The sequence below is a fragment of the Dryobates pubescens genome, chromosome 23, assembly GCF_014839835.1.
Source record: "Dryobates pubescens isolate bDryPub1 chromosome 23, bDryPub1.pri, whole genome shotgun sequence".
In the NCBI taxonomy this organism is placed as follows: domain Eukaryota; kingdom Metazoa; phylum Chordata; class Aves; order Piciformes; family Picidae; genus Dryobates; species Dryobates pubescens.
Window position 1 is genome coordinate 14443624 of NC_071634.1, and position 25145 is coordinate 14468768.

A 25145-nucleotide genomic window follows, 5' to 3' on the forward strand; every position below is an offset into this window, starting at 1 on the left:
GCTTCCAAATGAAGATGTCAGGGGTGGTATAAGCAGTGATATCTTGCTTCTAAACTGTCCTCCCGGGAGGCTGGAGGGATGCTGGTCGCATGATTTTCTCAACAAGGGCTCTCATGGATCACAACAGCTCCAGCAGGAGGAGAAATCTGTTCCAGGAGTTGCCCCTCTGCATCCCAGGGATTAGTTATCTCCACCTAATGATGGCAGTTGTCCAAGGTGGTGTTTGTGAAAAAGTGTGGAGGGAAGTAACCTGCTTTCCTGGCTCGGGTGAAACCCTTCAGGGCTTCTGCAGGAGTCTTTTAGGTTAGTTTGTGCTCTACACAAAACAAAGCAGCTCAATATTGGAGAACAGAAGCTTGGCTTTCACAGCACGAATTGATAGGATCAACTCCGTCTCAATAGCTTATTAGTGAGGAACTGCAATATTGGAGGAGTTAAGGCTCTGGATCTTGTTTTCCTTCCCCACTTCCCCCAGACCTTCTCAAGATGAAGACAGCTTTCAGCAAGCAGTGCTAGCAAAGGGCGAAGAGTCGGAATGTTCAGACACACAGACAACGTGCAGCAGGGTAACAAGTTCCCACACATCAGCTGCTCCCTTAGAATTCATCAGGTGCATGTTGGTAGCCTGCAGGAAACGTGGAGTAGATGGGGGTTGAAATAATCTGTTAGCTTGCATTGGCTGCAGGCATTGGCTGCAGGCATGGGCCCCATGGGGCGAGCTGCCTGCAACTTGTGCCTGTGGCAGAGGATGCCAGTGGCATGGCCTGATGTGGGGAGAGCCAGATGGCTTTGTTTTGGTGGGAGCCTTGTGAATAGAGCACATAGGAGTAGAAATGACAGAATCACAGAATCCCAGCATAATATGGACTGGAAGGGAACTCTGGAGATCATCCAGTCCAACCCTCCTGCTAAAGCAGGATCACCCACAGCAGCTTGCCCAGGATCACAGGGTCCACGGTGGGGCTGAAATCTCTCTGGAGAAGGAGACTGCACAGCCTCTCTGGGCAGCCTGCTTCAGAGCTCCAGCACCCTAACAGCAAAGATTCTTTTTCCTCCTGTTCAGATGGAACCTCCTGGATTCCAGTTTGTGCCTGTTGCCCCTTGTCCTGTCACTGGGCACCACTGGAAAGAGTCTGGCCCCATCCTCTAGTCCCCTCCATTTAGCTCTTGCTGAGCACTGATCAGATCCCCTCTCAGACTGCTCTTCTCCATGCTAAACAGCCCCAGGGTTCTCAGACTTGCCTCCTCACAGAGACTTCCCAGACCCTTCAACATCTTTGTACTCTGTTGTACTCTCCCCAGTAGTTCCTTGTCTCTCCTGACTCAAGCTGGACAGAACTCTGAGCAACCTGAGACTGTTTTCTACCAGTTTGAAGCGGGGGGAAAAGTGGATATTGATCAGCAACTTGACAAGGAGTTTTGCTGCAGTGTTCAGTAGATACTAGCAAGGCAGCGTCAGCATATTTGCTGCTGGGTCATCAGCTACAGCCTTAGTCTTAGTGTGCATCTCTCCTCTGTCTGTCCTGATCATAAAATCACAGCATGGTTTGGGTTGGAAGGGGCCTGTAGAGGTCATCTAGTTCCTGCCCCCTGCAGTCAGCAGGAACATTGCTAACTAGAGCAAGCTCCTCAGAGCCCCAACAAGCCTGACCTTGAATGTCTCCAGGGATGGGGCTTCCACCATCTCTCTGGGCAAACTATTCCAGTGTTCCAGCACCCTCACAGTAAAGAACTTCTTCCTGATGTCCAGTCTAAGTCTACCCTGCTTTTATTTAAAGCCATTGCCCCTTGTCTTACTGCTACTTGTTGGTGACCTGCTAAGAAGGAACCTAGAATAATTAGGAGGGGGAAGCTGTGGGTCTGGGTGAACACTAATGTCCCTTCTGATGATGGCATGCACTCCCCTGGTCTATGAAGTGGTCTAATGAAGCCCTTTCTTTCCAGAACATCACTGCTGAGGTCTCGACCCCGGATGATTCTCCCAGTCCAAAGCCTTGTGTGCCTCGCTGCCTTTGGCCTGGCCCTCCCCTTGGCCATCAGTCTCTTCCCACAGATGTCTGAGGTCAGTACATGCTTGGTGATCTGCTTCAGGCCTCTCCCATGTGGAGAATATGTAGTGATTTAAACACCAGGGATCAGGGGACAGCCAGGTAGGAATAAGGTGGAGTTTTAAATGTCTGAGGAAAATGTTCTGCTTGCTTGATTGCCAGTCAGGGGAGTGTCTCAGACAGCACAGAGGGTATCTGGCTCCTCTTTAGTGATATCCAGGTCAGATCTGGTCAGATCACAAGTCAGGGGATGTTGGGGTTTCTGACTGATGCCTTCTGCTCCGAGATTCCAGCTGGGTTCATCCTGCCATGCAGGGGAATGTGAACTTAGTCAGAGCTGAGCTACACGGAGGAGGACATGGTGCAGCTCCCCCTCTCCCATGGCAGTGATGTTTGCTTGGTGTTAGCATAGTGGAAACAATTCTTTGTTCATCAGTAAAGAACCTGAGATACCTATGTGATGGGGATGAACTTTCCCAGAGCTTCTTGGAGGGTTTCTGCCTTTTCATCTTTCACACAGCCTGGGGGTGAACAGAGGAAAATTAACCAAGAATGAGTAATGAAATCATTTGTACCTAAGTCAGCTGAACAAATTGCTAAGGTGTATTTCACCTTGTCATTAATTTTGATCATTTGGTGTTTGGAGTTTATGGACTTGCAGATATCACTATGGCAGAGTGGTAGAACCTCTCCCAGAGCAAAGGACTTCACTGGAGTCCCTTCGGTGTCATCTAGAGCAGTTGCCGAGGAGCTGCTGTCAGAGTCTCTGCTGGCTAATTCATTTTTGTTTCGGTCTGGATGGGTTTATTCACAACTTGTAGCCAGGGAATCCTGTTGTACACTTGTCTGCTAGACTGAAAAACGTGCTGCAGATTTTTTGTTGTCCTTCTAGCTGTTTACAGGGTGAGATAAAACTGTCCTTTAATCTTCTCTTTAAGAAACAGACTATAGCTCAATCTTGGAATCTCTTGCTAAAAGACGTGTTTTCTGAAGCTTTAATGATTCATATGGCTCTTCCTTAAACTTTTTCTAATTAGCCAACATCCTTTTTGGAGGACTTCCATGAGAAGCAGACACAATATTCCAGTAAGAAGTTGCAGGAGCAGTGTGATTTGCCTGCTTCTGCTTGAACATCCACAGAGCACATTAATCACTTTGGCGAGCTCAACCTCAGCTCCCTGTCCCTCAGGGTTTAGCTGTGATCCTGTGCTGGTTGCTTAGTCTCTTAATTACTTGCCACTTGCCCAGATTTGGTGTCATCTCAAGCCTTATGCAACAGTCATTGTTTATTTTCTCACTGATGACATAGGTGTCTAAGAGCATTGGCCAAATCCAACCATTCTTTCACCAGAGACAGGAAACTCCTCCTACAATTCTGGCTTGAAATTCAGCATTTTCTACATTTCCAGCTTCCCTGGGACAGGAAGTTCCTGCTAAGGTCAGTGGCAACCAAAGTTTTGGTACCTGGCAAGGGTTAGGGCTGGGCTGGCCACTAGGCAAAGTGTCAGAGGCTCTCCACAAACCCCTCTGCCTTCCCAAAGGGAATAAGGGAGAGAGACTGATAGGGTGGGAATGAAACTAGACAGCTGGGGTAGAAATGAGAATAATAAACCAATATCCAATCCAACCCCCTGATGGCAATGATGTCACCCTTGTCACCAGTGATGCTCCGGGCAGGCACTGGAGAAGTCCCAGACTGGACTCAGCAGAACCAGATGCAGGAGCTGGATTCAGGAACACATGGGTTGGGATTGAAGGCAGAAGGGACAGAGTCTTGCTGGGACACTGGCCATTGAGGAAGAGGTTTGACCCTGGTGATCCCTCAGCTTTCTCCTGAAGATGATGTCTGTGAGCTGCAATCCCTTATTGGTCAGCTCAGGGTCACCTGTCCTGTCCACTCCTCCCTGCAAGTGCCACCTCTGACTTCCTGCACCCCAAGGAGGCACACAGGATGTAGCAGTGCCCTTGGTGTGCCCAGGAGCCAGTCTAGGTCATGAGCCTCTCTGCAGCTCAGCCTTTGGCAGGAGCTCTCCCCATCAGTTTTTCACTGCTAGGAGCAGCCCCTGGCTGTGCAACCCTGCCCTGAACTGCAGAAAGTGCCTCAGTGAGCAGAGCCTGAGCTGAGAAAGTCAAATCCCTGAGCAGAATGAGTTCTAGTGTGGCTCAAAAATTCAGAGCTAAACAGTTTGGGTGCTACAAAAATAATTATTCATTGCTGTAGCTTCTCTACCTAAAAATGAAGCTCATGAGGTCTTTATCCCTTTTGTGCTGGAGCTTTCTGGATGACAGCTAATTTGTGATGTAGAGTCTCTGATAGTACAGCGTGAGAAATCATGTTGTTGCTAACAGCTGAATGAATGCAGCCCACAGGACAAATTAAGGGCTGGCTTCCTTCAAAGGCTATTCCAACTGCAGGCATCAGGCACTACTGAAACCGTGCAGCATCCCTTGAAAATGACCTTCTGGAGCAGATGAAATGTTCTCTGCAGTGTAAACATGAATCAGCGCTGATTAGGAGATCAAACAGAATGACGTGCTCCCTGCCCACGCTCCGTGGCAGTGAAGAGGAACCATTACAGCTGCTGCTGGAGCTCACTGCCTACTGGGAGCTTGGTTCTGCTTGGCTGGAGGGAGCTGCGCGTGCACAGCTGGACTCCACATCTGTTGGCACTGAGGAATCAGGTTCTTAGCCTGGTCTGATCAGGCTTCCAGTTAGTGTTTGTGTTCGTTAGAAACGTGTGGTTGTGCAGGGGGTGTTCCTCCCATTCTGCACAATCTCAGTGGTACTGACCTCAGGGATGCTCAAGTGAGCAGAGCAAGAGAGACAATCGATCCAGAGCCATTTAATCAGGGGTTTGGATGGCAAATCTGAGTTTCCTTACAAAAAAAGCATTTCTCAGAATGCAGAATCACAGAATAGTTGGGATTGGAAGGGACCTTCCAAGGTTACCTAGTCCAACCCCCCTGCAGGCAGCTTAAGCAGGTTGCTTAGAGTCCCAAGCAACCTGACCTGGAATGGTTCCTCTCTGGGCAACCTGGGCCAGTGTCCCACCACCTTCACTGTATTCCACAATGTATTCCTTATATTTAGTCTAAATCTCCCTCTTTTGGTTTCAAACCATCACCCCTTGTCCTGTCACAACAGGCCCTGATTAAAAAAATCTGTCCCCAGCTTTCCTATAGGGCCCTTTAAGCACTGAAAGCCACCTCTCTGGAGCCTCCTTTTCTCCAGGCTGAACAGCACCAACTCTCTCAGCCTGGCCTTGCAGGAGAGGGCTTCCAGCCCTGTTTGAAGATGTCTGTCTCCCCTGTGTTGAGGACTCCAGAGCTGGGCACAGTAGTTGAAGCAGTAGCCATGAACAGAGCACAAAGGAGATGATGCTGCCATAATGAGCACTACCCAGAGAGTAAATTATTAACACCAGCATGTAATAGGCCTGTTCTGTTCCAGAAATATGACTATGGTCTGAGCAGCAGCCCTTCCAGGAACTGTAACTGAGCCAAATTCTGCCCTGAATCACACATTCACAATCCTTTTCCTTCACTTGGAGAGCAAACACAGAAGCTGGTGTGTTACTAAGCTCTTGTTTTAGCTTGGGAGCTTGAGTGACCACCTTCACTCCACTCTTCTCAAAGGACTCAAACTTACACAGAGTTTTCAAGCAGAATTAGAGGTGGTGAGACACTGGCACAGGTTGCCCAGGGAGATGGTGGAAGCCTTATGCCTGGAGGTTTTTAAGGCCAGGCTGGATGTGGCTGTGAGCAACCTGCTGCAGTGTGAGGTGTCCCTGCCCATGGCAGGGGGGCTGGAACTGGCTGATCCTTGAGGTTCCTTCCAACCCTAACAATTCTGTGATTCTAACTGAAGCCATGCACTAATGAATGTGAGAGATAAATGCAACCACCTTATGACATCAGCTGTAGCTGCCTCAGACCTATACCTGGTTTAAAAATCATGGAATTGTTTTGGTTGGAAGAGACACTTAAGATCGTTGAGTTAACCCAGCACTGCTAAGTCCACCTCCATGCCATGTCCCTCAGCACCACATCTACACAGCTTTTCAGTCCCTCCAGGGATGGGATCTGCATCAGTGCCCTGGGCAGCCTGGGCTAGGCCTTGACGACCCTGATGGGGAAGAAACTGTTCATCATGTACAAACTAAATCTCCCTTGATGCAACTTGAGGCCATTTCCTCTTGTCCTATCACTTGCTCCTTGGGAGAAGAGCCCAACCCCCTCCTCCTTTCTGGAAGTTGGAGACAAGCCCCCTCCCCTCAGCCTCCTTTTCTCCAAGCTGAACAACCCCACTTCCCTCAGCCACTCCTCACCAGACATCTGTTCTAGACCCTTCATCAGCTTCAGTACTCTCCTTTGGACATGCTCCAGCACCTTCTCAGGGTCACCTTCTCAGAATAAAAGGCCTGCTAAAGACATGGGTCTTTGCAACCAAGCATGCTGAAGGTGCTGAGAAATACACTTGGCATCCCAACATAGTGTTAACTCCAGTACCTAACTGCATCTCTCTGCATTAAGTAATTCACTGCTGTTAAGTTTAGGAGAAACATCTAGTTAATGCACTTAGCCCACAACCTCCAACTGCCTCCCATGCCCCCCGGGGAATCTCTTCTCTACCCGCCTATCCTCCAGCATCCCCACTGACAACTCCTACTCAGCTATGCACTGCCAATAGAAACAGCTGTGACAGTTCCAAACTGAAAATGGGACTTGTGCAAATGAAATTCAGTGTAGCAGCAAAAAAGAAAGAACCAGGGGGTTGCTCCACTGATTTGCCACCCTTTGGTCCCTGCTCATCCAGATCATCCCTTTCTCAGCATCCAAGTGGATGCTGCTGAACTTCCATGGAGCTGTAAACCCACCATCCCATGCTTGGTGTGGTAAAGGATAAACCCAGGTGGGAAGTGGAGCTGAAGCAAGAGGTGATGGCAGAGAAATTCTTCACAGAGTAACAGAAACACAAATGGTAAGGTTGGAATGAACCTCTAGAGATCATCCAGTCCAGCCTCTCTGCTGAAGGAGGGTCATCCACAGCAGGTTGCTCAGGATCATATCCAGGTGGGTTTTGCATCTCTCTGGAGAAGGAGACTCCACAATCTCTCTGGGCAGCCATCCCCTAGCTTGTCCTCACCATGGGTTAAGTTTCAAAGGCCTTGGTTGCTGGTTGGGGCAAAAGAGGCCATCTTCTGGAATCAGGTTGATTTCAGCTGAAGCCTTTTCTTACAAATAATCTTCCTTTTGGATCTCCAGGACAAGGGGAGTAAACAGCCTAAAATCCAAGGCTGAGCTATTGTTTTCCAATCTGTTTTAGCCTTCATCTTGTTGGCAGGCTGCTTTAGAAAAGCAAAAGGTTAATGAGCCAATGTGCAGTGGGATTATTGCAGTAAAGATGACAGTGAACCAGTAATTACTAATTAGATGCAGTTTAACAGGAGGAACAAGTGAAATCTCCTCTTCACCAACTGTCAATAATTAGCAGATTTGGTGAGGTTGAAATGTGTCCACAGTTAAAAGGCTGATTTTTTAATGAAATGGCACTTGACAAAAGAGCTGTATGGAGGTCACAGCCATAGCCCTCGAGACGCTTCCCTATACCATACTTAGGAGGGAAATCAGATGCAAGACAGCAGGAGGTCCCCATGAAACCATTTCTCCCCTGGGATTACATTGCATGGGGGGAGGGGAGCAGGAGGGATTCTCTGCAGTAATTTTGTCCAACTTGGATGAGAAGCAAAGGAAAGGATTTGCCAGCTGCCATGGGGGAAAATGTTTGAGAAGTGAGAAGTTCTGTGGTTTTTCTTTGCTTCTGGGTCTGAGGAACAGTTTCCTGAGAGTCTTGGAACCTGAGTGTGCTGGCCAAAGTCTTCCCTTGGGATGAAGGTTGGTCTTGGAAGGAACTTCTCTAAAAAAGAGGAGGCACAAGGTCCTTGAGGATTGGCAGGAGGCTGGTATGTGTCTTCTAAAGACTGCAGAAGATTCAGGCTGTGCCCTGAAGATTTGATTTCATACTGACACACAGATGATGCTCCATCATTGACTTCTGAAGCATCAAGAGGCTCATCTGAGGCTCCTCTCCTATGCACTGACCCAGTTTCTCTTCTGCCAAAGTAAATATTGACATAGGAAAGAGTCTCCTTATTTTCCACATCACCTTCAGAGGTCTCTTTGAACACAAACCATTCTATGAGTCTGTTCTATCATTTAGGGCCACAAAGATGTGAGGACAGGCTGAGAGTTGGGGTTGTTCAGCCTGGGGAAGAGAAGGCTCCAGAGAGACCTCTCTGGTGGCCTCTCAGTACTTAAAGGGGTGATCAGAAAGCTGGGAACAGGGTTTTTATCAGGGCCTGTTGTGACAGGACAAGGGGTGATGGCCTGAAACTAAAAAGGAGAGATTTAAACTGGTGAGAAGGAAGAAATTGTTTACAGTGAAGGTGGTGACAAAAGCCCAGGTTGCCCAGAGAGGTGGTAGATGCCTCATCCCTGGAAACATTTCAGGTCATGTTGGACAGGGCTCTAAGCAATTTGATCTAGTTGCAGATGTCCCTGCTGGCTGCAGGGGGGGTTGGACTGGATGAGCTTTAAAGGTCCCCTCTGACCCAGATCATTCTGTGATTCTATGACATAGGTTCACATGCCCCAAACCCCCTTCTCAAGCACATCTCCCTGATGAAGGTGTTTCTAAACACATGGGCACACTTCCATCATAACAGGTCTCTCCTCTGCTTCTGCTGGTGCTTTAGCCTGGGCTGCAGAATCAGCATCTGCAAGCTCCCTCCTGCTTTGGGGGGGAGTTCAGCAAGGTGGTTGATGTTTCTGCAGAGAGCTGCTGAAAATCAGACTCCAGTTCCAAATTCTGACTGTCAGATCCTTCTCTCCCCTTCAGGCCACAAACCCCCCCAGCTTCTCATGATTGTATCATAACTCCTCATCACTACTGTGTGATGCTCTTTTAAGCTCTTCTCCTGGGCCGGCAGCAGGAGGATAGGGAAGATGTTGTGGCGCAGTAATTTCCTTCTGCCCTCGTCTGGCTGGATGCAGCAGCAGTTCCAGATGCAAAGCCATGGGTGCTAATCTGACAGACACAGCATCTGCCTCACTGCTGAGCCACCTCCCAGACTCATGGCACACTTCAACGCGATGCCCCTTTTGAGTCGTGTCCTGGCACTACTGAATCTCCCTGTGCTGTGAGCTCACTTACACGAGGCATGGCCAGGAGAGGAGGAACCAGTTTCACAAAGCAAAGAGCATTTCTGGAGCAGGACATCTCCCCTTTCCATGTGTTTTCTAAGCCATCTCTTTTCCAAAATCAGAGCATTTCCCATGCCTCCTCACTCCCTAACGAGTTGGGATCAGGAGGGCTCAGTCACTTCTGGGAGCAAAAGAGGAAAAGGAAGGATCTAGTCGTCAGGGACATGAGCTCCACCATCACTGCTTACAAGCCCCTAGGAGAGGTTGGGGTGGTTGGATTTACAACTGCTCAGCCTGTTTGTACCTTGTGGTGTAATTATGAGGCTCAATGACACCTCTCGTCTGGGGAAGGTCACGAGTGAGCAGCGCTCTGATTGATTTGGAGCCTGCCTCTTTGTTCTCACCTTGCCTGTCTGAGGGCTTTGATTTGTGACCCAGCTGGTTTTTGAAGTCTGCTCCTGAGAGTGGTCCTTTTGTTTCGTGACCAGCGCTTGCAGAAGCCAAAGGTGCTGAAAACTGTACAGGACCTGGCCCTAAAATCATAAGCTGGACCAGCAGAGCTTGTTTGTGCTGGGGAGCGATGGCTTGAACCCAACTGTTGTTTGTGGTCACTCGAGGAGGGGGTGGGAGAAAAGACCTCTCCTTTTGTACTGCCCAGGGGCTGCGGCAGCACTGTCGGACGGGATCTGGTTTCATGTTTATATCTCTGTCCCTGGGATACAGGTTCAAGTATGTAAACTATCTGTCCTGCAAGCACAGGCTCCTGCAGGTGTGTGGGTGCTGGTGGGCATAAAAAAACATTCCTGACACCATCTCTTTTGAGCAGTCTTCACCTCCTGATGGCTATAAGCCATTAGGAGTCAAAAGAAAGAGCTGACATCCGACAACTCCGGATAAACAGCTAAACATTAACCCTTAAAGTGGCTCGAAAAACATACTTAAAAGGCACTTTGTGGAAAGAAGCCATTTTTTTTCCAGGCCTGTTAATTGCTGTCTTTCTTCAGGACACCTTTCAGCAGCACCTACAGTAAACAGAGTGGCTCCTCCCAAAGCACTTCCCCCAAGGATTCCAGCCTTGCTCGCTGTCCCTGTCTCCTCCTGTCCTGTGCAGTCCTCCTGTGGGTCTTGCTGGTTTCTTCTTGGCCTGAAAGCCAAGGCCTCTCTGCCAGCCCACACTGAAAACTCAGTCCTCTGTCTTGGTTGCCATCAGCCTCTCCATTTGGTGCAACTGGGTTCATCCCCAGTGCTTCCCTGGCTGTTGCCTGGCTTCACAGCAACCATGCTTCATGATGTTGTGTGTGGCTGGGTCACAACAAGCCCATGAATGCTCCAGGCTTAGGGCAGAGTGGCTGGAAACTTCCTGGTGGAAAAGGATCTGGAGCTGTTGGCCTACAGCTGGCTGAAACACGAGCAATATGTGCCCAGGTGGCCATAAAGGCCAACAGCATCTTGGCTTGGATCAGCAATAGTGTGGCCAGCAGGAGCAGGGCAGTGTCAGTGATAGGACAAGAGCAAATGACCTCAAGCTGCACCAGGGAAGGTTTAGGTTGGACATTAAGAAAAATGCCTTCTCTGAAAGGTAGTGAAGCCCTGGAACAGGCTGCTCGGGGCAGTGGTGCAGTTACCATCCCTGGGAGGATTGAAAAGCTGTGTAGATGTGGTGCTGAGGGACATGGTCTAGTGATGCCCTGGCAGTGCAGGGTTAACAGTTGGACTTGAGGACCTTAAAGGTCTATTCTAACCATTTTTTTTCATTTATCTTGTTACTTGGGGACTTGTAGTTTCAAAGCCTTTCTTTGGTTTTGTTAGGTTTTTGAAGTACTTGGTGCTGGAGACCACCATTCTTTGCAGAAGAACTCAAACCCACAATTTTGCAGTGCCTTTGAGATGGTGTCCTGCTGGCAGTTGGCCTCTAAATCATTTCATAAAGGTCAAAGACTTGAGAGGGTCTGAGAGCTGTGCAAGCCCAGTGCTAACCAAACACAGCTCCTAGGGGTGGTTTTCATTCATCTTACCATGCTGCTTCATCATTGATGTCACCTTGAGTCTCCAGAAGGGTTCCCATGTGGAACTGGATGATTAGAGCTGATACCTTTCTGCTGGACTGGTCTGAGGCAGTGAATGAACACAGGAGTAAAAGGTGGTGTGCTCCAGGACAGGCAGGGACACGCTGAGCAGTGGAAGCAGCCTTAGGTGTCTCCTGTCATACATTACTATCCCACCTGGAGATGTTGTTACCATCAGTCATTTCTAGAGCACCACAAACAAACATGCTGCTGGTCTCCAGGAGCTCATGGACACAGGGGAAGTTGTGCTTTGCTCCAGCCTGGTTGGGCTGTAGCCTAGGATGCATCATTTTCCTCCTTGCCAGCTGATGGAAGCCCTGGATTTGGTGATAGGTGTGTTTGCTGCCTTCAGAGAAGCTGCAGTGTCCTCAGGGGCAGCTCCTGAAACTGAAGTTCTTGTGGATTGGAAAAGACTTTTAAGATCATCAAGTCCAACTGTTAACCCAGTATTTCCAAGGTCAACAATGAAGCAGTGGGAAATAGTCTGAGGGCAGGAATCCCTCTGCTATGAAGGAGGTCTGAGAGAATTGGGGTTGTTCAGCCTGGCTCCAGGGAGACCTTATTGCAGCCTTTTGGTACTTAAAGGGGATGATAAGAAAGATGGGAACAGACTTTTTAGCCTGCTGGGACAGTTCAAGGGGAGATGGGTTTAAAGTAAACAAGGGATAGAAGTTCTTCACTGTGATGGTGGTGAAACACTGGCCCGGGTTGCCTAGAGGGGTGCTCCATCGCTGGAAACATTCCAAGTTGGGTTGGACAGGCCAAACCATTCTCTGATTCTGTGAGAAGTTACTGTCCCATAACTGCCCCATGAATCCTACAAACCCTTCTGTGCTTCAGGACAACTGATCCCATTGAAGGTGAGGACAGTAACGTCTTAAGGCCTGCAGCTGTCTCAGAAGCAATTGCACATCTCTCTCGAAACATCTGTCAAGCAGGAGGAATATTCCTGCTGATGGCACCCAAGGTGCTGCTGACACTCTGCATTTGGTGCTTTGCTAAAAGCAGTGACGTTTTCAGGGGACGGTGCAGAGGTGTCAGCAGATGTGAGAGAGTGTGAAGAGCTTGTGGCACTAACACCATCACTGATGCACTTCATACCTAGCAGATGTCATAGCGGGGGATGTGTGGTGCCACATTCAGACCCTTTCCAGCCTGGGCTTGAGAAGAACCTCTGCTTTCTGCTCTGTCCTACAGGCAGATGGAGGTGGATGCTGGTGGTCAAAGAAGTCATAGCGAGGAACCATAAAAGGCTTCTGAAATGGATAACTCTCAAGAGCCAGAACAAATATTCCAACTTTCCTCCTGCTTGTTGCTACAAGGAGGAGAGAGAAAATAGAGTTTTGATTCCTGTTCAGAGGGAACCTCCTGGGTTCCAGTTTGTGCCTCTTGCCCCTTGTCCTGTCACTGGGCACCACTGAAGAGTCTGGTCCCATCCTCTTGCCCAACTTCTCCCACTCTTTAGCTGTTGATCAGCACTGAGAAGATGCCCTCTGGGGCTGCTCTTCAGGCTCAACAGCCCCAGGGCTCTCAGCCTGTCCTCCTCACAGAGATGCTCCAGGCTCCTCAGTGTCTTTATAAACTCCGTTGGACTCTCTCTAGTTGTTCCTTGTCTCTCCTGGAGAGCCCAGAACTGGACTCAGTACCACTCATGTGGCCTCCCAAGGGCTGAGTAGATGGGTGGAGAACCTCCCTCAGCCTGCTGGTCACACTCTTAGTGCACCCCAGGAGACCATTGGCCTACTTGGCTGTAAGAACATACTGTTGGCTCACGGGGAACTTGTCCACCAAGATTCCCAGGTCCTTTAATTTTTCTGGTGTCTGGGAAAAGCTTTGGAAAGAGTTTATCTGAAGAGAGGAGATGTAAGAAAAACAAATATCTCTGTTTTTAAATCATTCCATATACATTTTCCAGCTTTGGAAAGCCTTAGAAAATGGAGCATGGATTCAGATCAGTGATTTTGACCCCATCAACATTCTTTAGGCTACTGTCTGTTAAAAGAAGAAAAGAAGATCTGAAATAGCTGAAAGAAAAACATGTAGTTTTACTGTCTTACTGTGGGAACAAGGCCATCAAAACTCAGTCAGGTTGGGTGTTGACCCCAAGAAAGCATGTTAACCCAAATTTAATGAGGTTCTGCTTTTCAGTGGAGTTGCATTAGGTGACCATGGGTTAAAGGTGAAAGGAAGCCTCAGCAGACCTCTCCAGAGGTGTTTTCATACAGGGGTTTCAACAAGCTACAAGCAGAGGTGCCTGGTGGCCAGGGTGAGGCTGATGGGAAGCAGCTCACCTCTCCAGGGAACAACAATGTTTTGTCACTGGGGGCATTTAGAATCATAGAATCAATAAGGTTGGAAAAGACCTCAAAGATCATCAAGTCCAACCTGTCACCCAACACCTCATGACTACTAAACCATGGCTTCAAGTGCCATATCCAATCCCTTTTTGAACACCTCCAGGGATAGGGACTCCACCACCTCCCTGGGCAGCACATTCCAATGGCCAACAACTCCTTCTGTGAAGAACTTTCTTCTCACCTCAAGCCTAAACTTCCCCTGGTGCAGTTTGAGACTGTGTCCTCTTGTTCTGGTGCTGGGTGCCTGGGAGAAGAGACCAGCCCCCACCTGTCTACAGCTGCAAGGCAGTGCAGAGCCTGTTAGCAGTGCTGGATGTGTCTCACCTCTCCATGTAGCTGTGCACAGAACCCCCCACTGTGGAAGCAGCAGCTGCTGGTCCCTCTTGGTGCTGGGTTAATTGTTGGACTTGATGTTCTTAGAGGTCTCTTCCAACCAAAATGATTCTATGATCCTCTGATGCTATTTATTAACTATGGTCCTTGTGGCACCTCACCAAGCTTCCCTAGAGCTTGGTTGGCTCGACACTGCCCTTAGCAGTTGCCCTGATGTGTAGTGGCCCAGGAGGAGGTGCCAGAGGGCTGCTGCAAGAGCCGGGAGAGCCCTCCTGGGCTCGGAACTGAGGCCACCACCGCATCTCCTTGTTGGCACTGCCACAGCAGCAGCAGAAGACATGCTGACCGGCCTGATCCTCCCTTCCCCCAGCTCCCACTGCCGCATCCGTCAGTCCTCATGACCCTCCCCCTACCAAAACTGGCTGCTTTCTTCCTTCTCCCCCTCCTCCTTTTTTTTCCCTTTTTTCTTTTTTTTTTTTTTTGGCTGAGTGATGAGCTGTATGCCAAATCCATCTGCTCCTGTCTCCCCTAGCTGCCTTCCATATCATTCCAGGATCCCTGGCAGCCAGCCTAGACCTATCTCTCTCTCTGCACTCTTCGGAGCACATTCCTTTCTACACCTTTTCCCGAGCTGGGATAGAAATGAGTATCAACCCCAAACAAAAAGCATCTGCTCGCTGCCGGCTCCTGCCTCACCGGCCGCGCCCGCAGGCTGCCCCCGTGGCAGCAGCGCATCCCAAACACAGGCAACCCCCGGCCCCGCCGCCAGCAGGGGCTAACGGAGCTTCGGGCGCCGGGAGCCTGCCTCACACCCGCTCCCTCTCCCGGCTCCGCAGCACCAGCTGTGACCACCGCACCATTTGTTCCTCCAGCCCACGCCAGCACTCGGAGCCAGTTCTTTATCACCCCAATTAGCCTTGTCTGTGCTGATGAGAGGAGAGAGGCTTCCACTGCAAGGCAGGAGCGGGGGGAAGAGAGCTGGCGTGCGGTGGGCAGGGGCGGGAGGCGATTCCCGTCCCCGGTGGCTTTGTTCCCCGGCAGGGATGGATTTCACCGGGTCAGGAGTGCTGCTAAAAGCCCAGCGCTGTCATCCCGACGGCATCACCTGGGTGAGGCTGGTTTATAAACAGTTGCTTGAAGGAGGTCAGGGAACACTGCTCCTTCCTTTTCCCCTTACAAAAAAAAAAGGAACTTAGAATCCTAGAGCCATCAAATTGGTTTGGTGGGAAGAGATCTTTAGGATCACTCAGTCCAGCCACTGCCAGGTCACCACTAAACCATGGCCCTCAGCACCACATCTACACAGCTTTTAAATCCTTCCAGGGATGGAGACTCCACCACTGCCCTGGGCAGCGTGGCCCAGGCCTTGACAGCCTTTTCATAGAAGGAAATTTCTTTCTAATGTCCAACCCAAAGCTCCCCTGGTGCAACTTGAAGCCACTTCCTCTTCTTCTACCTCTAGGCCAGAAACTCTCTGGTCTCCACATCTGCTTTACAATGCCAAGCTCAGGGGAGGTTTAGCTGAGCAGGTCCAGGCTATTGGACAGCTAGAACAGCAGTCCACTCCAAAACAGGTGACATGGCACTGGGGAATGACCATGGGAAAGAAGCTGAAAAGACCTCCAGGCAATGATCTCAGCTGTCTGCTTCTACCAAGACAAGCTCAACCATTCTTGATGGGTTGGTCTCATCCAATTTGGGCTGAAAACTTCCCACCACAGACACAGCACAACTTCCCCAAGCACTTGGTTGCAATTCTTTACTCTTTCCCACCAGGATACTCTTCCTGCTGTTCAGCTTGGATCTTACTTGATGCTTTTGAATTGTGTCCCAAGAGAGCATGAACAAAACATTACTCCTTCCTTCAGTGCCACAGCCTCTTCTCCTGGCAAATACCACCATGCCTTCCTCGATCTTCCCTCTTCTAGGCTCAGCACATCCATGTCCTCAGCATTTCCCTGTAGGTCACTGAATCCCAGAATGGCAGGAGCTGGAAGGGACCTCTGGGGATCATCCAGTCCAACCCACCTGCTAAAGCAGGGTCACCCAGAGCAGCTTGTCCAGGATTACAATGTCCAGATGAGTTTGGAATCTCCCCAGAGGAAACTCCACAACCTTTCTGGGCAGCCTGCTCCAGGGCTCCAGCACCCTCACAGCAAAGTAGTTTTTCCTTATGTTCAGCTGGAAGCTCTTGGGTTGCAGATTGTGCCCATTGCCCCTTGTCCTGTTGCTGGGCACCACTGTCAAGAGTCTGGCCCCATCCTCCTGGCCCCTACCCTTTAGATATATACCAGCACTGAGAAGATCCCATAGGGGATCTTATCAATAAGATAGGGTCTTGCTTTCAGACCATTAGACTGCAGTTCACCAAGGCAATCTTGACTTTCCTTAAAGCTCCTGTGTCTCCAGCCCCCATTGGAGAGGAAGGGACTGTGGTGGCTCTGTTAGCTTTCTGTGAAGACTTCCCAGTAGTAGATGGGCCACATCCCCCAAGCCCTATCAGCACCAGTGTGGACATTCAGGGCTGGACTGCCCAATTCCAAGTCATTATAAAACACTTCCCACTTTGCTGTTTTCAGTGGTGCCCCAAAACAGAGCAAGGGGCAATGGGCACAAACTGGAACCCAGGAAGTTCCATCTGAAAATGAGGGAAAATTTCTTTCCTGTGAGGGTGCCACTGGAGCAGGCTGCCCAGAGAGGCTGTGGAGTCTCTGGAGAGATTCCAAACCCACCTGGCCATTGTGATCCTGGGCAGCCTGCTGTGGGTGCCCCTGCTTCAGCAGCGGGGTTGAACTGGATGATCTGCAGAGGTCCCTTCCATCCCCTGTGACTGTGTGACACCAGAGGGTGAATCCACCCAGCCCCGCTGCCGCGGAGCTTTTCGTTCCATCTCTGGATGAAAAACAAGCAAACAATGGGCAGAAAAGCTGCGTCAGAGCCCAGCAGATCGGAGTTAATCCTCCTCAAAATGGATCCTGTCAGCGAGCCTCGCCTCTCCTGCACCTTTGCTGGGTGCTCTTCCCAGCACAATGCTTCACTTTGTGCTTCAGCACAGAAAGGAATGGTGAAGTTGCTAATAATGGCACTAAAAGAAAATATGCTACATCTGTTATGGATAGCAGTACAAAATTAGCTGATCACACCTCTGACACCCAAGATGTCTTCACTTAAAATACTCCCTGGCTTACTTTACATAATTTGCTGATTATATTTAAAAGAAATACACTTTTGCAATTACTGTTCTTTCTGGTGCGCTCTCTCTCTCCCCGCATCGTTTGCTTTTTATGTTTATATATTTCTCCTTCATTAGTGCAGTCTGAAGGGTGATTAGATCCCTTCAAACATTTTACAGAGGTTAAACGTTGATTAAGATTTAATTATTACTGTAAATAGCTCGGAATGACATATGGTGCAAAAACCTGACATATGTGCATTTGAATAAATGAAGTGCTATTTCCCATGATGCCTCAGTAGCTGTTTAACAGCTTTGCTGAAGGGTTATGTTGCACCTCATGTTAAGATTGCTTTGATGTTATATTTTGTTGGGTTTTTGCAGCTGAAAGCTAAGAACAGTTTTTCCAGTTTTTAAAAACATTGAATATTTTAAATACCTAAATTGTTTTGCACAAATTTTTGCTAATTTGTCTAACTAGGTTAAACATTTTTTTTCCGAAGCATTTCGGGTTTGTGTGGTGCTTGGGTTGTGGTGTGGTGGTGTGGTGGTGGTTTTTTTTCTCTCCCTTTTGGAACGTGGGCTCCTAAGCATTGTGTCAGCCACAGCCTCGGCTCGGGGAGGGGGGGAGAGGAGTCAGGGCCTCGAGAGGTCCTGCCTGGGAGCGGGAGCTTGTGGTGGGAAACCGGCAGCCCCGCGGATCCATCCCGGCCAGGCCAAGCTTCAGAGGGATTGCTGGGCAAGGCAAAGTCCAGCTCAGGGCTCCCCGGCGCGAGGGAGACAGGGAGCTGCTGGAGAGAGTCCAGCAGAGGCTACAGAGATGCTGCGGGGCCCGGAGCAGCTCTGTGAGGAGGAAAGGCTGAGAGCCCTGGGGGTGCTGAGCCTGGAGAAGAGCAGCCCCAGAGGGGAGCTGATCAGTGCTGATCAACCGCTAAAGGCTGCGGGGCAAGAGGATGGGGCCAGACCCTCCTCAGTGGTGCCCAGGGACAGGACCAGGGAAAATGCACACAAACTGGAACCCAGGAGGTTCCATCTGAAGAGGAGGAGAAACTCCTTTGCTGTGAGAGTGACAGAGCAGGCTTCCCAGAGAGGTTGTGGAGTCTCCTTCTCTAGAGAGATTCCAAACCCACCTGGACATAGTGATCCTGGGCAAGCTGCTGTGGGTGAGTCTGCTTTAGCAGCAGGGCTGGACTGGATGATCTCTGAAGGTCTCTGCTGGAATTCTGGGATTCTGTGAAAGCTTTGCACAAAGCCAGAAAAAGGAAGTAATTAGGAAAGGGCTGGAGATTTTATGGACATGGAGGAAGGGTTGGGTGGATTTTAGCTGTGATATATCCCTGAAGTAGGCAAATGTTAGCTGTGATCCATCCCTGTTGGGGGACCTCAAGCCCTGGTCCAGAAGCTGAATGAGGATGTGCTGTCTCCTGTCACCAGGAAGCCCAGGGCTTTGCCACATCCCTGTGGAGACTGGACTCCTTCTTGCACCATGCAAGAGGGCCCTGACTGTGGGAAGGGGAAGGGACATCTCCTGGCAAATGATGGGTGGGATCTGTTTGATTCTCAGAGACACTCTATAGCTCGTTGAATATCCCAAGGCAGCGACCATGCACCAGACCATGCAACGTGAGTCAACCCCAACAGGGTTGTTTTGAGGCTTGAACTGAGTGCAGCACATGAAACCAAGAGAGGCTGAAGCTGTGATGGATGTCATGGCATCTGCATATTAGACTTCTCCACAGTCATTTGTTATCTACAGAGCTCCTGCTGCAGCACAGCAACGTGATACCCACTCTGATCTTGCCTCTCCTTTGCTTTCACAGATTGAGACATCTCATCTGGAGCCCGAAATCGCAATGGCCACCACCAGTAAGACTGTGGTCTACAATAAAGGATTGTAAGTGGAAGTGGACCATCTCAGCTCAGAAGATCTGGGGAGAAAAAGGGGGGAAACTTCCTGACTGGGAAAAAAAAAGAAAACAACAGCAAGCTAAAACAAATCATAGAGCTCAGCGATAGTAACAATTCCTGCTCCCGGCGAGCTGGGAGTGAATTAACACTTGCAGAGAACTGACACCTCACACCAGTCACCAGGATTAATATCAAAAGTTTTAAATTAGCAGCAACAAAAGAAATCACATCCAAACACTTTAGAGAAGTAGCTAGAGAAGAATCTCAGAACTTACTAGCACTGCATGGAGGGATGTCTGACTGCACATTAATCCCTAACTACATGAGATTAGGCTTCACCCAGCAAATCTTGGGTTTGATGCCAACTGAATCTCCACAAGGGTGCTGCACAACAGCCATTCTGCAGAGCTCGATGGGTGCATGAGTGTGAAGCACTTGATAGGGTGTTTGATAAGTGTCCTGCATTGATTTCATGCCCATCCTGCCCCAGCCACCATGCACCAAAGCAGCCATCCACGGCTTGCCGCCCAGCGTTCCGTTAGCACTGCAAAGGTCACAGCCTGTGCCCCCTCTGTCCCTCCCACCTTCTTCTCCAGATGCTCCTGATGGCATCCTTGCCATTCACTGTGCTTGCAAAACTTTATGTCCCAGGAGCCTACCCAGGTGTACCTGCAAGGGCTTTTGCCCAGGGTTCAAGATACTGGAAAGCCAAGATGCCCACATGTTGAGAAGGAATCTAATAGCAAAAATATCATGGATGTGCTCTTTCCCTTTCAGAGACATGAAGGGTGGGGGTTGTCCTACCTAATGTAGACCCTGTATAAGGTCATTAATCTAAGATAATTTGCCAAGCCACACTTTGCCAAGCTTCTTGTCTAAGGACAGGACATGCTTTAGCTTCTGATCAGCCCTGGCCAGGCAATTGGACTAGATGATTGTTGTAGGACCCTTCCAGCTGGAACTGCTCCCCTGCCCCTGCCCCTGCCTCCTTCCCCTTCCTCTTCCCCTTCCCCTTCCCTTTCCCTTGTACCAGTGCAGAGGAGGACCCAAAGCAGAGACTGGTAGGCAGGATGGCTTTACTTGGCAGATGTGCCAGGCTGATGGCTCTATGAGGGGTGAACTGCCCTCTGGCCATGGCTTCCTGTCTGTCTGCCTCTTCAGCTGCTCCATTTTGATGTGCTTCAAGTGAGGTGGGGCAAGTGCCCACCAGCACTGCCCCAAATCCTGCCTTCACATGGGTTTGGGGTCATACTTTGGCTTTTTGGTATCTTGTACCCAAGAGTAAACCCTGAGTCATTCCATGAGGACCGGAGTGGTTAATGCAGGCTTCGAACATGGTCACCAGCAGCAGACCAATGCCATCTGCCTCTGGGATCCTTGTGAGGATGGAGCTGTGGTGGCGATGAGCACGGCCAAATGCACAGGCTGTCATCTTCCAAATGCCATTTGTTGGGGGTTTTGGGGAGGGTGGGGGGAGCAGGGGAAACCAAATGCCACTGACACAGAATGTATTCGAAGGATTTTTTGCAATGCCTGAAACTGGGAGGCCTGAGCCCTGCCGTGTGCTCCTCCACCGCTGGCCACTCTCCTTCCCCTCTGCGGTCAGACCAGCAGGAACTGGAGTCAAGCAATGGTCAGGCCAGCTCAGAAAGATTGATTCTGTCCCCATGCTGGTAGAAATCAGAAATAATTGCACAAAACAAATCCGTGGTGTGGATTTAGATGCCAGCATGCAGGGGAGGAGAGGCCAGCTCCGGGCTCTCCATAGCTGCTGTTAATGGGCCAGCTCCTGATCCCTGACACTGGTGGGAGCACAGAGTAGGTCCCTTTACACTCATGGAGCTATTCTGGATTTACACCAGGGTAAGGGACAGGTAGGCTTGACCCAGTTGAGTTCCTCTGATGCACTAGATGAGATGAATGTACACTCTGGAGGAAGCCAGGCCACCCCATCTGCTCCAGGTGGGATTTGGAGAGGCTCCTGGGAAGTGGCATCTGCCCTTTTGACTTTTCCATGAGTATCTGTCCTATGGGCAGCACAGAATCAGGCTCTGTATTTTACTTTGGGAAGAAGGGACACCAAGCAGCAGTGACAGAGGGGAGCAGACCTCCAGCCCCAGGAAGGGGAGCAGGGATGCTGGCAGTCCCTGAGTAGCAGCCTGCTGCAGCGGTGAGGCTCCGGAGAGCCAGCTGGGATGAGCTGTGTGCCTGGAAAAGAGCCCTTGCCATTGCTGCAGGATGTGGGAGGAGGCAAGGATCTCTGTGCTGGATTCTGGAGGTACAGAGACCCTCTTCCACACATATCTACTTGGGAAAAAGCTACTCTGAACCTCAAACTTCATGGCTCCACTGAGCCCAGAGAAGTCAGGAGCTGAGCTGCTTCACATTGCACAACTTGCCTCTGTCCTCCTGAATGGAAATGCAGGGCTGAGACAGAAACAGCCTCTTGTGTTGACAGCAGAAGCCTCCTGGCTCGTTTGTCTGAGTGGATCGTTCCCCCTTCCCTGCTGGGTTTTGTCACTGTCTGAACCATTCTGCTGCACAGCTCATTCATCCCCAGCTTTTCTGGGGGGATAAGAAGGAGGAAGGGAGAAGCGATGGAGGCTGCCCTTTGCTGTGAGATGGCGCAAGGAGGGAGCAGGTGGGTTGGCATTGTGGTCACCCATGAAACGCTTTGGTGGCTGGGAGCTCTGGCAGCCTGCTGGGACCACAGATGGAGTGGAGGAAAGGAGTCAGGACTTTGCTTGTATTTCTTTAGGAAGCACCCAGGGAAAAGCACAGATTGAGCAAGTTCTGCCTCAGGAAAGAGCCAGTCCCAAATTTTCTCCATGATGGGAAGTGAGTATGGATGTTTGGCTTGCATGCACATCACCTGCAGGTCATTAATTAGCAGGGCATGCTCACCATGTTAATCCATCAGTGCTCAGGAAGACCCTTGGTTTGGAGGAGAATAGCCTTGAAGCTCATTGAGCCTCCTGTGATTGAGGAGGGCCTGATCCCGCTCGAGCAGGTGAAGACCAGCTTGAGGGATGTCAGAAGAGATTATGGCTTGGCTCAAAAGCAGCTGCACAGCCGAGCAAGTGACAATCAAACGGTCTAAATGAGCCTGGATCGCTCGTCTGCCCGTACAAACCTCGTCAAACTTGTTTCACTTCATGTGTCATCAACATGGGTCTCAGTCAACTCGTCACTTGCTGCTGAGACAGGAATACATCCCAGGGTCCTGAGTCAGGCCTTTGCCACTGTCTGTCTCTAAGAGCTGAACACAGGAGGTTGGCAACGGCCTCTGCTTTCAAATTGTGTTTAAATCCAACTCAAAATGTTGTGCCCCCCACCAAGTGCTGGGAAAATGCTCCTGCTTGGAGCTGGGAAGGGAAAGCCACCACCTCACAGGGAACAGTTCCCTTTTCTAACCTCTTTCAAAAGCATCTGCAGGTCCTGTGTTGTGAGGAAGCTCTTTCATCAGCAATACCCTTGAGGCTGGAGACCTGAAGGCTCGACCCCACATCTCCCCACCCCACCTGTGTCCCCTCCACCCAGGCAGCCAGGACAGTGCAGACCCATCTCTTCTGCCCTTCCCCTCACTGCCTCCAGGCTTGGTGGCAAACAGGATGAGGAGTGTGTTTTGGTGGCCCCATGATCCTAAACTCTTGGGGAAGTTGAGACCATGGTGTCCCCACCCTGGGACACTGCAGCCAGCTGAAGCAGTTTGGCATTCAAGCTGCCACCATTCCAATGCAGGGGCTGTCAAATGCATTTGTATTCAGAAGCAGCGGAATGGCTCAGCAGGCATACACCTGATCCTCATGGATCCTAAAAGACCACAGGCAGCTTAAGGTTGGGCTCCCTGTTGCAGTGGTTCCAGCACTGTCTCGGCTTGCTTGCTGCCATCCACGGTGGGGCCGCCAGCGAGCACCAAAATGCCACACTCAGCTCTTCCTGCAGCGTTAGAAATGAGAAGGCTGGAGCTGGGGAAGCGGCAGTGGCACATTAGTACTGTTATTAGGACAGCAAATGGTGCCAGGAAAGACTACACACAGCAGCTAATGATAACATTATGCACTTTCACTTAATAGCTAATTAATCTCTTTGACTTTCCTAATGCACAGAAAGGAGCCCTGGGTTTGCAAGAACAACCCAACCGTTGGCATTTCTTCTTTCCCTCTTGTAATTGGGGAGGTTGAAAACAAATGGGGAGCACAAAACCCCACCCTGCACATCGAGGTGTTCACCTCAGCAGGTAATGAGAATGAGAGGACCATCTCCTGCAGTACTTAATTAGAAATGTCGCTGTTAATTGATTTCTTGGGTGCGCTAATTAAGAAATAATGAGGACCAGGTTGCAGCAAAAGGTGTCACCGAGAAGCTTTGAGGCCTTCCTGGAAGATGTTGGCTGCTGCCTGAGCTGGCCAAGGGAAGACCAGGGCAACACAATGGTGTTGTCTGTGTCCTGAACTCACCTTTAAGCCTGGAGAAAGCTCAACTCCTTTCCTCTCACTTCTTGCTCGTTTTTCTGCTCTGCATCCCTACACGTGGCCAGGTGTGGGCAGAGGCCCAGGTCCCAGCAGGACAGGCAGTAGGGCATCCTCTCACCAGTGCCGTGCATCACTGGGATGTGGGATGACCTGGCTGATGCTGGACCCTGCCACCCTGGGACAAGTGATGGTAGACTCCACCAGCTTGGGACCTGTGTTCCTGGAAGATCTCAGGGTTGTACTGATGCCACATAACAGAGATGCCTGTGTCCCCCCGGCTTCAGCCGGCTCCTGAAAGGGCTGTGATGGAGATCCGGAGCCTTGAATGCTCTTCAGGAGCGTGGGGGCTGCTGCTGCATTGTAGCAAGACCCTGACAGCCTTTGAGCAAAGGTTTCTAGAGTGCAAAGAGTCTCACCTGAGAAGCTGGCCTGGACCTGACAGGGTTCCTGGTGTGGGCTGTGCAGACAGTGCAGGGTTGAAGCGGTCCTGCTGGTGGCAGATACCCTCAGCCTTGGTTACCTTCATAGAGCTGCTTTAGGGAATGTCCACTTCTGGCTTTTCTCCCCCCATTTTATTATGTCTTATTTTGCACCCAGCACCCTCAGCTGCCTCTTCTCATGCAGCCATCCTCCAGCACCCGGTCTGAATGCACCTTATACCCACGGTAAGGGCACGTCCCCTGGCACACGGGAGTGGGGGCCCTCGCCAGCCCCAGCACGTCTTCCAGCGGTCCCCACGCCAGCCCTCAGTGGGTGCAGGTCCCTCTGCCACCCTCGGGCACCCTGCTGTGCGCCTCGGCTCTTTTTAACCTTCTGGACAGCGTTGCTGACTGCAGCTCTTTGTGTAACACTTGGGTCTGTCTGGAATAAAAGAGTTTAAAGACTTGGTGGTGTGCTCCAGCCTCTCTCTGGGTGGATGGTGGTGGATTGGTTGGGGTTGTTCAGGCTCCAGGGAGCTCTTCTGGTGGCCCTTCAGGGTGTAAAGGGATCTGATCAGAAAGCTGGGGACAGACTTGGTTAGCAGGGCCTGTTGTGACAGGACAAGGGGTGATGGTTGGGAACTAAAAGAGAGAGACTGAGGCTGGAGAGAAGGGAGAAATGTTTTACAGTGAAGGTGGTGAGGCGCTGCCCCAAGTTGCCCAGGGAGGTGATAGATGCCCTATCCCTGGAATCACTGCAGGTCAGGTTGGACACTGCTCTGAGCAACCTGCTCTAGTTGCAAACATCCCTGCTACCTTCAAAGGTCCCTTCCATCCCAAGCCAGGCTGTGATTCTGTAATATATAAATATATACATATACCTTAAAAATACATCTAGATGTGGTGCTGAGGGACATGATGTAGTGGTGACCTGGCAGAGCTGGGTTTTTGTCTGGATTTGATGATCTTAAAGGTCTCTTCCAAGCAAAACAATTTGATGATTCTATATTAGTGTATATATATATACACACACACACACATTAAAAACCCAATAGATATACACACATACTGAACACACAAATATATGTGTATGCAGGAGGCTCCTGTGCCATGTGTATAGATACTATTAAAACCCCTTAGAATACCTATAAAATACACATGATC

The 25145-nt window shown here is 50.2% G+C and overlaps 1 protein-coding gene across 1 annotated transcript in view; it reads left to right on the forward strand.

Moving 5' to 3' along the window:
* The window catches only part of SFXN5 (sideroflexin 5), a 93695-nt gene extending 69252 nt beyond the window's left edge, over positions 1 to 24443 (forward strand). The window contains 2 exon segments of the mRNA XM_054172096.1: positions 1945 to 2062; positions 19000 to 24443. Coding sequence (XP_054028071.1) covers positions 1945 to 2062; positions 19000 to 19077 — 196 coding nt within the window. The 3' untranslated portion in view covers positions 19078 to 24443.
* The last annotated feature ends 702 nt before the right edge of the window (positions 24444 to 25145 follow it).